Source organism: Centruroides sculpturatus, unplaced genomic scaffold (genome assembly GCF_000671375.1).
Source record: "Centruroides sculpturatus isolate CEXI.00-Female unplaced genomic scaffold, Cexi_2.0 scaffold1746, whole genome shotgun sequence".
Classification (NCBI taxonomy): Eukaryota; Metazoa; Arthropoda; class Arachnida; order Scorpiones; family Buthidae; genus Centruroides; species Centruroides sculpturatus.
Genome location: NW_019386611.1, coordinates 121,435 through 133,554, shown reverse-complemented (window position 1 = coordinate 133,554; position 12,120 = coordinate 121,435). Strand labels below are relative to the sequence as shown.

Below are 12,120 nucleotides of genomic sequence, written 5' to 3'. Positions count from 1 at the left end.
AAACACCTAGTACAATGTAAGACTCAAGGAATAAACGGAAATTTACGTATTTATGATTGGAATAAATGGTCTTACCTCTAAATCTATCCATTGTATTCGACACAATATCCTGTTTTGTGTTAAGTGACGAAGTTAAGTGACGTGATTATGAACATTGACAAAGCGAAAATATTGTTAAATCATAATTACAGTGAACTTTCTTATTAAAAAAATTGCAAACGAATAATTGGATGCGATACAATTAGCATTTTATTATCTGATATTTTATTTTTTTGCGATAAAATGTATAATAGTTTTGTACTCTGGTGTTTACACGTATACAGTCCACCCACCCTATAACACTATTGATTTTTCCGTTTTATATGAATTCCATGTTGTACGAGTCACTTAGAATTTACAAATACGTAAGCGGTTCACAGCCCGGCACATGTATTTGTAAAATATAAGTGACTCGTACAGCATGGAATTCATATAAAACGGAAAAATCAACAGTGTTATAGGGGGGGTCGACTGTACTTCTTAAACACATTCCTTATGGTGAGATGTGTGAGACTTTCTCGGGCCCTAAAGTGTAACGTATAAAGTTTTCCCTTTTGTATTCAAGTCCTGATTTAAAGTGTAAAAGATCATATGGATATGGTTAATTCCAATAATTGCTGCATAATGAGGTGTTACTTTTATATGAAATGTGTACTAAATTGAGACTTCGTGATAAAGTTTTTCGCATTACAGAAGTTTCTGAAGAATTAATGTAACCACTTTACCACCTTAAATTCGTCCATATACTCCATTAGGATATGGAAACAAGTGTGACGACCTTTACTCTCTAGCAGGCCTCACCAAGAGCTGATACACTCTTGGGGCACGATGGTGTCACGTGAAGACACATCGAGTCCCATATGTTGAGAGAAATCGACCTAGTTTTTCGGAAGTGTCTAAAATTCTTTTGTAGATAATATATTATTTCTACAAAACCGCCTTGCAGCTTTGGGAATTGTTAATTTTTTAGCCACTGGAAAAGACGGATATGTAAGAGGATGGGTGATTGATGTGGGATGCACACTTCTCTTTAGATTCTTTGGAGCAGTAAGGAAGAAATGATGCTATTACACGCATGAAAACTAATAGTGAGAATACATATTTACTGACAGGTACTATCCAATGACAATGCATTTCAATTCGGAGTGGGAAGAATGATAGGGTTGTTCCACCCCCCCATTATTCTTACCGACTTGAAACCTGAGAACATAACTAAATTAATATAAATGTAAAATTTATTCAGTGGTATCATGGATACTTTAGATGTGTATATGAGGATGGTTCCACTGGAGCAACCTTAATGAGGGTTGCTTCACTGTTTTCTATATTGGGGTTGGTGAGGGGGTGGTCCACGTCCACGGAGCAATTCGTCTGGATGGAGCAGTGCACACTTGTTTACGTAATGTCGACGTAAGTTTTTAGTCTTATTCATTGTCAGATAAAAGAAGGTGATGCCAAATTGACGTAAAAATGTCAAATCTAACAGACAATGTCAGATGAGCCGCTTTCTCAGTGATTTTGGCAGATTTGGGGTGGTTTAACAATGCGCTCTTTAATTTACATATCGAACAGCACGTTACGTTAGTGGCATTAATAAAATTTACTGCTAAAATAACTGAAATTCAGGATTTTATTAAAAACAATTACAATAAAACATTTTATTACGTAACAGTACAATCCCAGGCAGCAGTTTTAAGCTACACAAGTCACCATTTTATGTTACGTAAAATAAACAGTTGGAATTGTTAATTATTAATCAATCAATCGGTTATTCGAACCAAGAAAAAACTAAGAACGGGAGTTACAGCAAACACGAGAAATGGTCCTCAGGTTCTTAAATTCCTACTCGAGCGTGGTACCAAATTCTGCAAGTAAAAAAAAACCCCATTAGAATGTAATAAATGGTAAATTATATACAAAAGTTATCCTGAATACTACCGGGAACATAGTCCTTCACAATATCAATGTACTCGAGATCGGTAAAATGTGACAGCACATCCATTACTTTCTCGTTTTTGAGTATATTCATATGGTAGTTTATCATCCTGATATATTTGACAAATTGTAAAGAATGATATTGTACGAGTTTCTTACAAATAGGTTTATACATCTCCTCGATCTTAGAATCATCTGTTTAATAATAGAACAATTAGTTGCGCGTTAATGGAAGTGTACAGTACAATTGTTAAAATAATACCATACGTTCTTTGTAAGTTTCCAGCAAAATGCAAAGTTTAAGGAGGGAGTAAAACGTAGTTAATTCCTCCGTCTTGTAAAACATGATGAATTGTTTTATATACACAATAGAACTGTATAGATGATGAGCTTTCAAGTCGTCGTCATCATTGAGTAACACATCACCGAATTCGAAGGCTGCATAATGCTTCAAATCGTCGAGAAACAATGCAAAGTCCATTAACACCATCTTCCACAGGTGTAGATCTATTATCATCATCTGCAATTTTATTTCTGTGTTAATTTAGTGAAGTAGAACAATACAAAATACAGTCGTCCCCCCTATAACTGTTAATTATTCCGTTTTATATGAATTCCATGTTATACGAGTCACTTAGATTTTGCAAATACGTGAGCGTTCACAGCCCTGCACATGTATTTGTAAAATCTAAGTGACTAGTACAACATGGAATTCATATAAAACGGAATAATCAACATTGTTATAGGGGAGTCGAGTGTATATGAAAGTTTACTTACCAAAGTTTCTTCAGAAATATTCTCCCAAGAAATATTGTTGATTACTAAATCTACATTTTCTATCATTAAGTGATTTATAATGAAAGATAATTTCTTCTCACTTGAATAGGTACTGCTATACAAGACCTGGAGAACACAGAAGCGGTGTTAAAATGGAAGATATTAACACAAAATTTTACAGAGTACCTACCTTGTTTGCTGCTTCTTTTAACATTGCCGATTTGTATGGAAAATTTATATTTACTTTTAGGGAATGTCGTGGAGGTATTCGTTTACACAATATTGCCCTCCTCTTTAGCTGTTGTTTGTTAAGTCTAGGTCTTATAGCTGAAGGTTCTAAAAGGTTAAAAAGCCGAACTACACTTACGCAATATTTTATACGACCAAAAGTTTATTTACAATAGATAAAACACTGAAATTTTTAATCATTTCGTAAGAAACACTTACCTCGAGATGCAACATCAATAACTTTTAATCGAGACAAGTCAATCTCTCCTGGTTTGTATAATTCTGATACAGCGTTAACAGGGATGATCATGTAATGAGGTCGATTTTTTAGAAGTACAGGTACTAGAAAACAAACAAGAAATTGAGATTTATCCATCTAAAATACGAAGTAACAGTTCTACTTACTTCTGTACTCGTTTGAGATAATTTTGAACCAATTCATATGATCAGTGCAAATGATAACACCTTCAGATATTTCTGGTTCGTCTAGAAGGAATTGATGAATGAAACTTCATATTTCCAAATGTAAAATCTACAAAACTAGACACTACTTAGAAAAAAAATTACACTTACTAGATTTTGCAGCTGCTTGAANTACCACGTGGCCACACCTCAGGTTCGTTTTACCAATGGTTTCCAACTTATTCGAATAACTCGATTGTAGAAATATCTGAGTTCATCAGGACATGACCCTGGATCCCGTAATGGTTTGTTGGTGTCTTTACCTATTTGGCCATCTGGCAATCCGAAAATTTCGTGTTGAAGCCAGAACCTATGACCTTTTAGAACATTAATTAATCTACTGCAATACAGGACAGCTTTATACCTGAATACTAAATACGACAACGGATAAGTATTATCAGAATGAGTCCGAATAAATGGAGTTTGAATATGAATTGCTCTGTACATAAAGGCCATTTTTTGACCTTGCATGGCTCACACCAACTTAATTCTCCCTTGGCAGATGGATGCCCTGTGTACAGTCTCCCTGTTGGCTGATGTCCTTACGTGTTGCTGCAAATGAACGATACACTTAAAGCTTAACACGAAACGGTGTAAAATAAAAATTTAACGTTACCGTGAATGAACGAATGAAGATTTCATTAAAGTACAAAACAAATTTTTAATCATTCTACAACATATTTAAGTCTTCACTTTTAAAAAAGTCTTCAGTTTTCTATAGGATATTCGAAATCTGAAAGATTTGAAATTAGCTAAATTAACTATACACATTTATATTCATAATTTAAACTAATTACCTGGTATAAAATCATGAATAATATCAAAATGGTCATAAACGTTAAGCGTATTAAAGATATTGACGGCATCTTCATCTTCGATAGTATCCATTGTTTCGTATAGATCCGAGATAACTTTTACAAAATATGGGGACTTATCACTGATAAGTTTATTCTGTAACTTTCTGAACAAGAAATAAACCTCCTCCTCTTCTTCTATAAAGATTACATGTTCCAAGTTTCATAAATTAATTAGTAAAATTAGTAAGAATATCACTTACCAGACAAGAGAAAGACACAAAGTTTCATGTGATGGAAGAAGGTCATCAATTCTACGTTTTTAAAATACATAAAGAAAGAGCGCATAGAGTGAACATAGTTAGAAAATAGTTGAAAAGTTTCCTGCTCAACATTACTCTTAAATTGTTCTTGAATATTAAAATCTAGGAATTCGTGCAATTCTTCGTAAAGGAATGCAAAGTCAATCAAAACTAATTTGCATAATTTTTTCCTGATGAGTTCCACCTGAATACTTTTGCTAGTTAGTACGTTTAAGATGAAATTAATTAGATTTAGAGGTCCGTACTTACAAATGTAGCAGCAGGCAATGTGTACCAAAGGATGTTATTCAGTACCAGTTCAGCATTTTGCAATATCAGGTTGTCTAGATATAATTTCAATCGTATGTGTTTTGCCTTGCGATGGAATAAGTCGGAGAAAATTATCTGTAATGAATGTAGGTAAATTGATTCATTAAAGGATTGTATAAAGGATGATGAACAGATTATCCACAAAAAATAAAGAGCATCGTGGTAGAATTACAACGCGAATTAAATTAGACACGGGTAGCTTATCCTGAAGTTTAGTTACACAGCTGTGGCCTAATGAGTAAAACCACTAAACATAATCGCGCCTCACCAAAGTGGAGTATTTCGGGTCTTCTTCGCATCTGTAAATCTTAAATAGGAGCCAGTTCCCTACAGAAAATCTTTCTGGAAGCAATGGCGCTTTATAGCTTCATGGTGCCCAGGTGAATTTGAATTAGGAGCCCCACGTACTGTGTCGAGTTCAGACATTTTTATTCGGTGGAATTTTTCGGGACGAAATATATTCTAATAAAAGATTGGCCCTCTGTTAGTGGTGGTCTCGGGCAATTGCCCATTCTGCCCATATAATAACGCGCACTCTTCCTTGACAGATCGGCCACGGATTGCGTTGCTCCACACCATCAACTCTTCAATCCTTTAATCCTGAAGGTTAGTTGTGTTGGTCTTCATTAGTAATTGAGCAGTGGGAACAGAAGTATCCAACACATTGTCTACCTGAAGATGCAAAAAGACAGGTACTTTTTCAACTAGATTCAGTAATCGCCATGAAATACAAAATGCCATTGAGATAACCATGAAGATTTAGTGTCGCGTGAATTGAGAGATTAGCATTAATTGAAATCCACGTATTGTGAAAACCCAACAGTAATCTGGATTCTATTCCTCACTCCAAAACGGGGAGTCGAAGCTAAACTAGTATGGCCACCTTGCTAACTAAAACACGATTCATTCACATTGTTGGTATTGATATTACCTCAATAAGGAACTGTCAACACGCGAAATAACTTCACTTTATCTAAAAAAAGTGTTTAAAATGATACTTACACTATTAGTATACTTCTTAAATTGTCTTGATTTGTACTTCGTACCACAGCACTTTACTTCTACACCTTTTGCGCGTATATTNAAACAAACAAGAAATTGAGATTTATCCATCTAAAATACGAAGTAACAGTTCTACTTACTTCTGTACTCGTTTGAGATAATTTTGAACCAATTCATATGATCAGTGCAAATGATAACACCTTCAGATATTTCTGGTTCGTCTAGAAGGAATTGATGAATGAAACTTCATATTTCCAAATGTAAAATCTACAAAACTAGACACTACTTAGAAAAAAAATTACACTTACTAGATTTTGCAGCTGCTTGAATGGGAGTAACTTCCGATTTTGCGTCTGCTGTTTTCATCTCTCCTCCTGTCTTAACTGATTCGTCCATCTTCTCCAATTCAGGCTCTGATCTCTCTTCGATGAGTACTGTTGCTTTTTCTTCGAAGCTTTCTCGCTTCTTTGGTTGAGACATTTCTTCAGGTGGTTTCTCCAATTTCTCTCCATCTTCCTCAATGCTTGATTGACTTTCCTCTTTTGTGGCCGATCTAGTTTCCTCCTCTCCTGCCGATCTAGTTTCCTCCTCTGCTGCCGATCTAGTTTCCTCCTCTGCTGCCGATCTAGTTTCCTCCTCTGAGACCGATCTAGTTTCCTCCTCTGAGACCGATCTAGTTTCCTCCTCTGAGACCGATCTAGTTTCCTCTTCTTCGGCAGATCTAGTTGCCTCTTCAACAAAAACCTTATCTACTTTTTCTAATTCAGCTTCCAGCCACTCTGCCTCCTTTTTTTCCTTATCTTCCTGCATTTCCTGCTTGCCTGTGAATTTAGCAACATTNGCTCCTCTGAGACCGATCTAGTTTCCTCTTCTTCGGCAGATCTAGTTGCCTCTTCAACAAAAACCTTATCTACTTTTTCTAATTCAGCTTCCAGCCACTCTGCCTCCTTTTTTTCCTTATCTTCCTGCATTTCCTGCTTGCCTGTGAATTTAGCAACATTTTGCTCTGTTATTTCCACATTTTCATGTCGAGGGAATCTTTCAAGAAATGTCGTTTCCTCAAAAAATTCTTCTATAACCTCCCTCATTTTTGCTAATCTTTCCTCCCCGACTACGGGTTTTGTTAAAGCACCAAAATCTGTTTCTTCCGTTTCTGCAAGTTCACTCATCTTTCTTACTCTTTCCTCTTCCCCCTTATTATTTTTAAATACTTTACGTGACTTTGAAAAACCAGGTTTTGATGCTTCCATAGCAGACTGTTCGATTGATTGCTTCTTCTGGGCTTCCATCTTCGAGTCTAAAGTATCTGCTCGATAGGATGATGCCAAGGGTTTGTCGCCTGGAGAAAGTGTAGTCGCTTCTTTCAATTTATTTTTTATCATGTCTTCAAGTTTTGCAACTGTTTCTTGTAGTTTTCGCTCTTTTTCTTTTATATTTCTAATCTCCTCTTCATTGCATTCCTCTTCTTCCATCTCTTCTTTCTTTACAAGTTCTATCATTACTTTCATTAGTTCCAATCTATTCATTATGCAGTCATTCTGAAGTTTTTTTAGATCTGTTGTATCTTCCACTGCTTCAGTTTCCTCTTCGTGACTTGAAAAAGAAGCTGACAATTCCCGTTTTTCCTGCCCAGTTATTTCTATTTCTTTTGTAAGCTTAGTAATATCGTCTCTTAAAGTTTCTTCTGTTTCTTCCAGATGTCTAATTTCCTTTTCTAATTCATCAGATTCAGCCATTTTTCCTAATTTTATTCTTTGTTCCTTTTGATTTAGGATTGCTAATAGTACTTTTGAATGTTCTAGTCTCTTCATAAGCAATTTTGATTTCAAATCGCAGGAAATTAATAAAGAAGAAGAACCTTTTGGTTCTTCACCAGGTTTAATTATTATTCCTTCAGTTTCTTCTTCAGCTAATTTCTTTTTTATCTTCATTCCTGAAGGTGACCTAGAGACACAGACAATGTCTTCTAGTTTTTCAGCGAGTTCGTTCATTTCTCCTATACTTTTATGAACTCTTTCTACAATTGCTAAAGGTTTAGTTTTAGCTTCTTTTGACTCTGCTTTTAGTTTTCTTTGCTGTTCTTTCAAATTTAACAAGGTTTTGGTAAGGGATAATTTCTCTTCAGTTAATTCTAGTATTTCTTTAAAAGAAGTTAGCATCAAATGTCTGGAACTTAAAGATGCTGAAGCGATGTCTTCTGCTTCTTTATACTTGGCAGCAGCTGATTCCTCTTTTGGTTCAATTAATTTGCTTTCAGTTTGTTTAATTTCTTCAACTCTTCTGTCTGATTCCTGTTTGCTAGATTTCTCTCTCTTTCCTTCAAATTGATCTTGTCCTTTAATTGATTTTCTAGGAGATTGCGAAGAGGAACCCTTTTCCATTTTCTGTTCTTTAGAGCGCCTAGTGTCTTTCCTTGATTTCTGTCGCTTCTTTTCTTCAGCAGCTACTCCTTCCCCTTCACCCTGCTTACCTTTTACATCTTTCCCTTTAGATGCTCTCTTATCTTTCTTCTTACTCGCATCGTACTCTTCGTCAGATGGAGGTGGTGCCATACTAAAAAAATTAGTTTCCTACATTAAAAATAATTAAGTGGTTTAAACTATTGTAAAAATAAAAGCACAATAATATGAAGAACACTGAAAACTTCAAGTTTCATGAGGTGGGAAATTTCTAAAGCAATACAATTTCTTACACACTCAAAGAAACTTCTTGAAATTCGAATTTAAGCAAGTATTCAGTGAAATTTTTATAGGAATTTTAATATAGCTCATGAAATTAAAGTTAAATTCGCAAAAATCTAATTTCTTTTACTTACTTTAGCTCTAGAACACTACAAAACCAATAGCAAAGCGTACAGTACCTCGTCCCAGGTTGATGGTGAAACTCGTTTGCATATTTTTACGTGTAATCTCATAATAAAATTTTNACCAATTCATATGATCAGTGCAAATGATAACACCTTCAGATATTTCTGGTTCGTCTAGAAGGAATTGATGAATGAAACTTCATATTTCCAAATGTAAAATCTACAAAACTAGACACTACTTAGAAAAAAAATTACACTTACTAGATTTTGCAGCTGCTTGCCTTACGTCTTGAATGGGAGTAACTTCCGATTTTGCGTCACCTACTGTCTTAACTGATTCGTCCATCATCTCCAATTCAGGCTCTGATCTCTCTTCGATGAGTACTGTTGCTTTTTCTTCGAAGCTTTCTCGCTTCTTTGGTTGAGATATTTCTTCAGGTGGTTTCTCCAATTTCTCTCCATCTTCCTCAATGCTTGATTGACTTTCCTCTTTTGTGGCCGATCTAGTTTCCTCCTCTGCTGCCGATCTAGTTTCCTCCTCTTCGGCAGATCTAATTTCCTCCTCTGAGACCGATCTAGTTTCCTCTTCTTCGCCAGATCTAATTTCCTCCTCTGCGACCGATCTAGTTTCCTCTTCTTCGGCAGATCTAGTTGCCTCTTCAACAAAAACCTTATCTACTTTTTCTAATTCAGCTTCCAGCCACTCTGCCTCCTTTTTTTCCTTATCTTCCTGTATTTCCTGCTTGCCTGTGAATTTAGCAACATTTTGCTCTGTTATTTCCACATTTTCATGTCGAGGGAATCTTTCAAGAAATGTCGTTTCCTCAAAAAATTCTTCTATAACCTCCCTCATTTTTGCTAATCTTTCCTCCCCGACTACGGGTTTTGTTAAAGCACCAAAATCTGTTTCTTCCGTTTCTGCAAGTTCACTCATCTTTCTTACTCTTTCCTCTTCCCCCTTATTATTTTTAAATACTTTACGTGACTTTGAAAAACCAGGTTTTGATGCTTCCATAGCAGACTGTTCGATTGATTGCTTCTTCTGGGCTTCCATCTTCGAGTCTAAAGTATCTGCTGGATAGGATGATGCCAAGGGTTTGTCACCTGGAGAAAGTGTAGTCGCTTCTTTCAATTTATTTTTTATCATGTCTTCAAGTTTTGCAACTGTTTCTTGTAGTTTTCGCTCTTTTTCTTTTATATTTCTAATCTCCTCTTCATTGCATTCCTCTTCTTCCATCTCTTCTTTCTTTACAAGTTCTATCATTACTTTCATTAGTTCCAGTCTATTCATTATGCAGTCATTCTGAAGTTTTTTTAGATCTGTTGTATCTTCCACTGCTTCAGTTTCCTCTTCGTGACTTGAAAAAGAAGCTGAGAATTCCCGTTTTTCCTGCCCAGTTATTTCTATTTCTTTTGTAAGCTTAGTAATATCGTCTCTTAAAGTTTCTTCTGTTTCTTCCAGATGTCTAATTTCCTTTTCTAATTCATCAGATTCAGCCATTTTTCCTAATTTTATTCTTTGTTCCTTTTGATTTAGGATTGCTAATAGTACTTTTGAATGTTCTAGTCTCTTCATAAGCAATTTTGATTTCAAATCGCAGGAAATTAATAAAGAAGAAGAACCTTTTGGTTCTTCACCAGGTTTAATTATTATTCCTTCAGTTTCTTCTTCAGCTAATTTCTTTTTTATCTTCATTCCTGAAGGTGACCTAGAGACACAGACAATGTCTTCTAGTTTTTCAGCGAGTTCGTTCATTTCTCCTATACTTTTATGAACTCTTTCTACAATTGCTAAAGGTTTAGTTTTAGCTTCTTTTGACTCTGCTTTTAGTTTTCTTTGCTGTTCTTTCAAATTTAACAAGGTTTTGGTAAGGGATAATTTCTCTTCAGTTAATTCTAGTATTTCTTTAAAAGAAGTTAGCATCAAATGTCTGGAACTTAAAGATGCTGAAGCGATGTCTTCTGCTTCTTTATACTTGGCAGCAGCTGATTCCTCTTTTGGTTCAATTAATTTGCTTTCAGTTTGTTTAATTTCTTCAACTCTTCTGTCTGATTCCTGTTTGCTAGATTTCTCTCTCTTTCCTTCAAATTGATCTTGTCCTTTAATTGATTTTCTAGGAGATTGCGAAGAGGAACCCTTTTCCATTTTCTGTTCTTTAGAGCGCCTAGTGTCTTTCCTTGATTTCTGTCGCTTCTTTTCTTCAGCAGCTACTCCTTCCCCTTCACCCTGCTTACCTTTTACATCTTTCCCTTTAGATGCTCTCTTATCTTTCTTCTTACTCGCATCGTACTCTTCGTCAGATGGAGGTGGTGCCATACTAAAAAAATTAGTTTCCTACATTAAAAATAATTAAGTGGTTTAAACTATTGTAAAAATAAAAGCACAATAATATGAAGAACACTGAAAACTTCAAGTTTCATGAGGTGGGAAATTTCTAAAGCAATACAATTTCTTACACACTCAAAGAAACTTCTTGAAATTCGAATTTAAGCAAGTATTCAGTGAAATTTTTATAGGAATTTTAATATAGCTCATGAAATTAAAGTTAAATTCGCAAAAATCTAATTTCTTTTACTTACTTTAGCTCTAGAACACTACAAAACCAATAGCAAAGCGTACAGTACCTCGTCCCAGGTTGATGGTGAAACTCGTTTGCATATTTTTACGTGTAATCTCATAATAAAATTTTCAAATGAAATAAATTCTTTTACGATTTAAAATCTATATTTTAATATTGTTTAAAAAATATTGTAAATGCTGGTATATATTTTATAATTAATTATTTTAATTTTAACAAGTAAATAAATTTGAATATGTAAAACAGAATGCTTAATTGTTAAAGGTGAATGATTTTGTAATGGTTACTTTTATGAATGAAAAATATTTAAAGATAATATTTTAATAGTAATAAACCAGTGTTTTATTATAAATATAATCTTGTAATTTAAATAAATTAATTTGCATTAGTGATGTGGCTGTTGTAACATATTTGATTACTCAGGAAGATAGATGATCGTGGCTATTCTGGAGGATTAGGGGTTGATTCTGGGTTTGGACTTCAGGAAATCAAGATATATTGAAAGAGATTAGATAGTTTGGACTGATCTGCTATAAAGTGTATGTTTAAGGTAGTTTGCGGTTATACTTTACATGCCCACCAGTACTTCAGTACATTAAATCATTGAACAATAATGGTTACAGGTTTAATCTTGAACATCTGAGTGCCCTCGTAAAGTTTTTAGATTTGTTCATTTATTTAACCTGTAATAGGGGCTAGTTTTACGCAGAAAATACCCCGTGATCTTTCCTTGATGGTAGATCCACCCTCGTGTTGTATTGCCTTACTCAACAACAAGAACATAGTTTCGTCTGAAGACTTTTTTGATGATAAGAAAACTATTTGAACATCTTTGATTTCAATTGTTGTTGTTCTTTTTAACTTAT

General features: G+C 34.7%; 1 protein-coding gene across 1 annotated transcript; it reads right to left on the bottom strand.

The window, feature by feature from the left end:
* Positions 1 to 1,948: 1,948 nt before the first annotated feature.
* On the bottom strand, positions 1,949 to 11,309 carry LOC111615415 (trichohyalin-like). Its single transcript, XM_023356830.1, has 8 exons — positions 11,301 to 11,309; positions 8,937 to 11,010; positions 6,010 to 6,090; positions 3,199 to 3,321; positions 2,942 to 3,087; positions 2,752 to 2,877; positions 2,242 to 2,494; positions 1,949 to 2,169 (listed from the first exon to the last, which is right to left on the bottom strand). The coding sequence occupies exons 2-8, from the start codon at positions 10,990 to 10,992 to the stop codon at positions 1,949 to 1,951; spliced, it is 3,006 nt and encodes a 1,001-aa protein (XP_023212598.1). The 5' UTR covers positions 10,993 to 11,010; positions 11,301 to 11,309.
* Positions 11,310 to 12,120: the final 811 nt, after the last annotated feature.

What these genes read in the sequence shown, in the direction of transcription:
- LOC111615415 (XM_023356830.1), bottom strand. Translation starts at nt 10,992, where the DNA reads ATGGCACCACCTCCATCTGACGAAGAGTACGATGCGAGTAAGAAGAAA. An exon ending in TAAAAGAAGCAGCAAACAAG is followed by an intron (nt 2,878 to 2,941) that starts GTAGGTACTCTG and finishes TGTGTTCTCCAG; the next exon opens with GTCTTGTATAGCAGTACCTA. An exon ending in GCTGGAAACTTACAAAGAAC is followed by an intron (nt 2,170 to 2,241) that starts GTATGGTATTAT and finishes ATTATTAAACAG; the next exon opens with ATGATTCTAAGATCGAGGAG.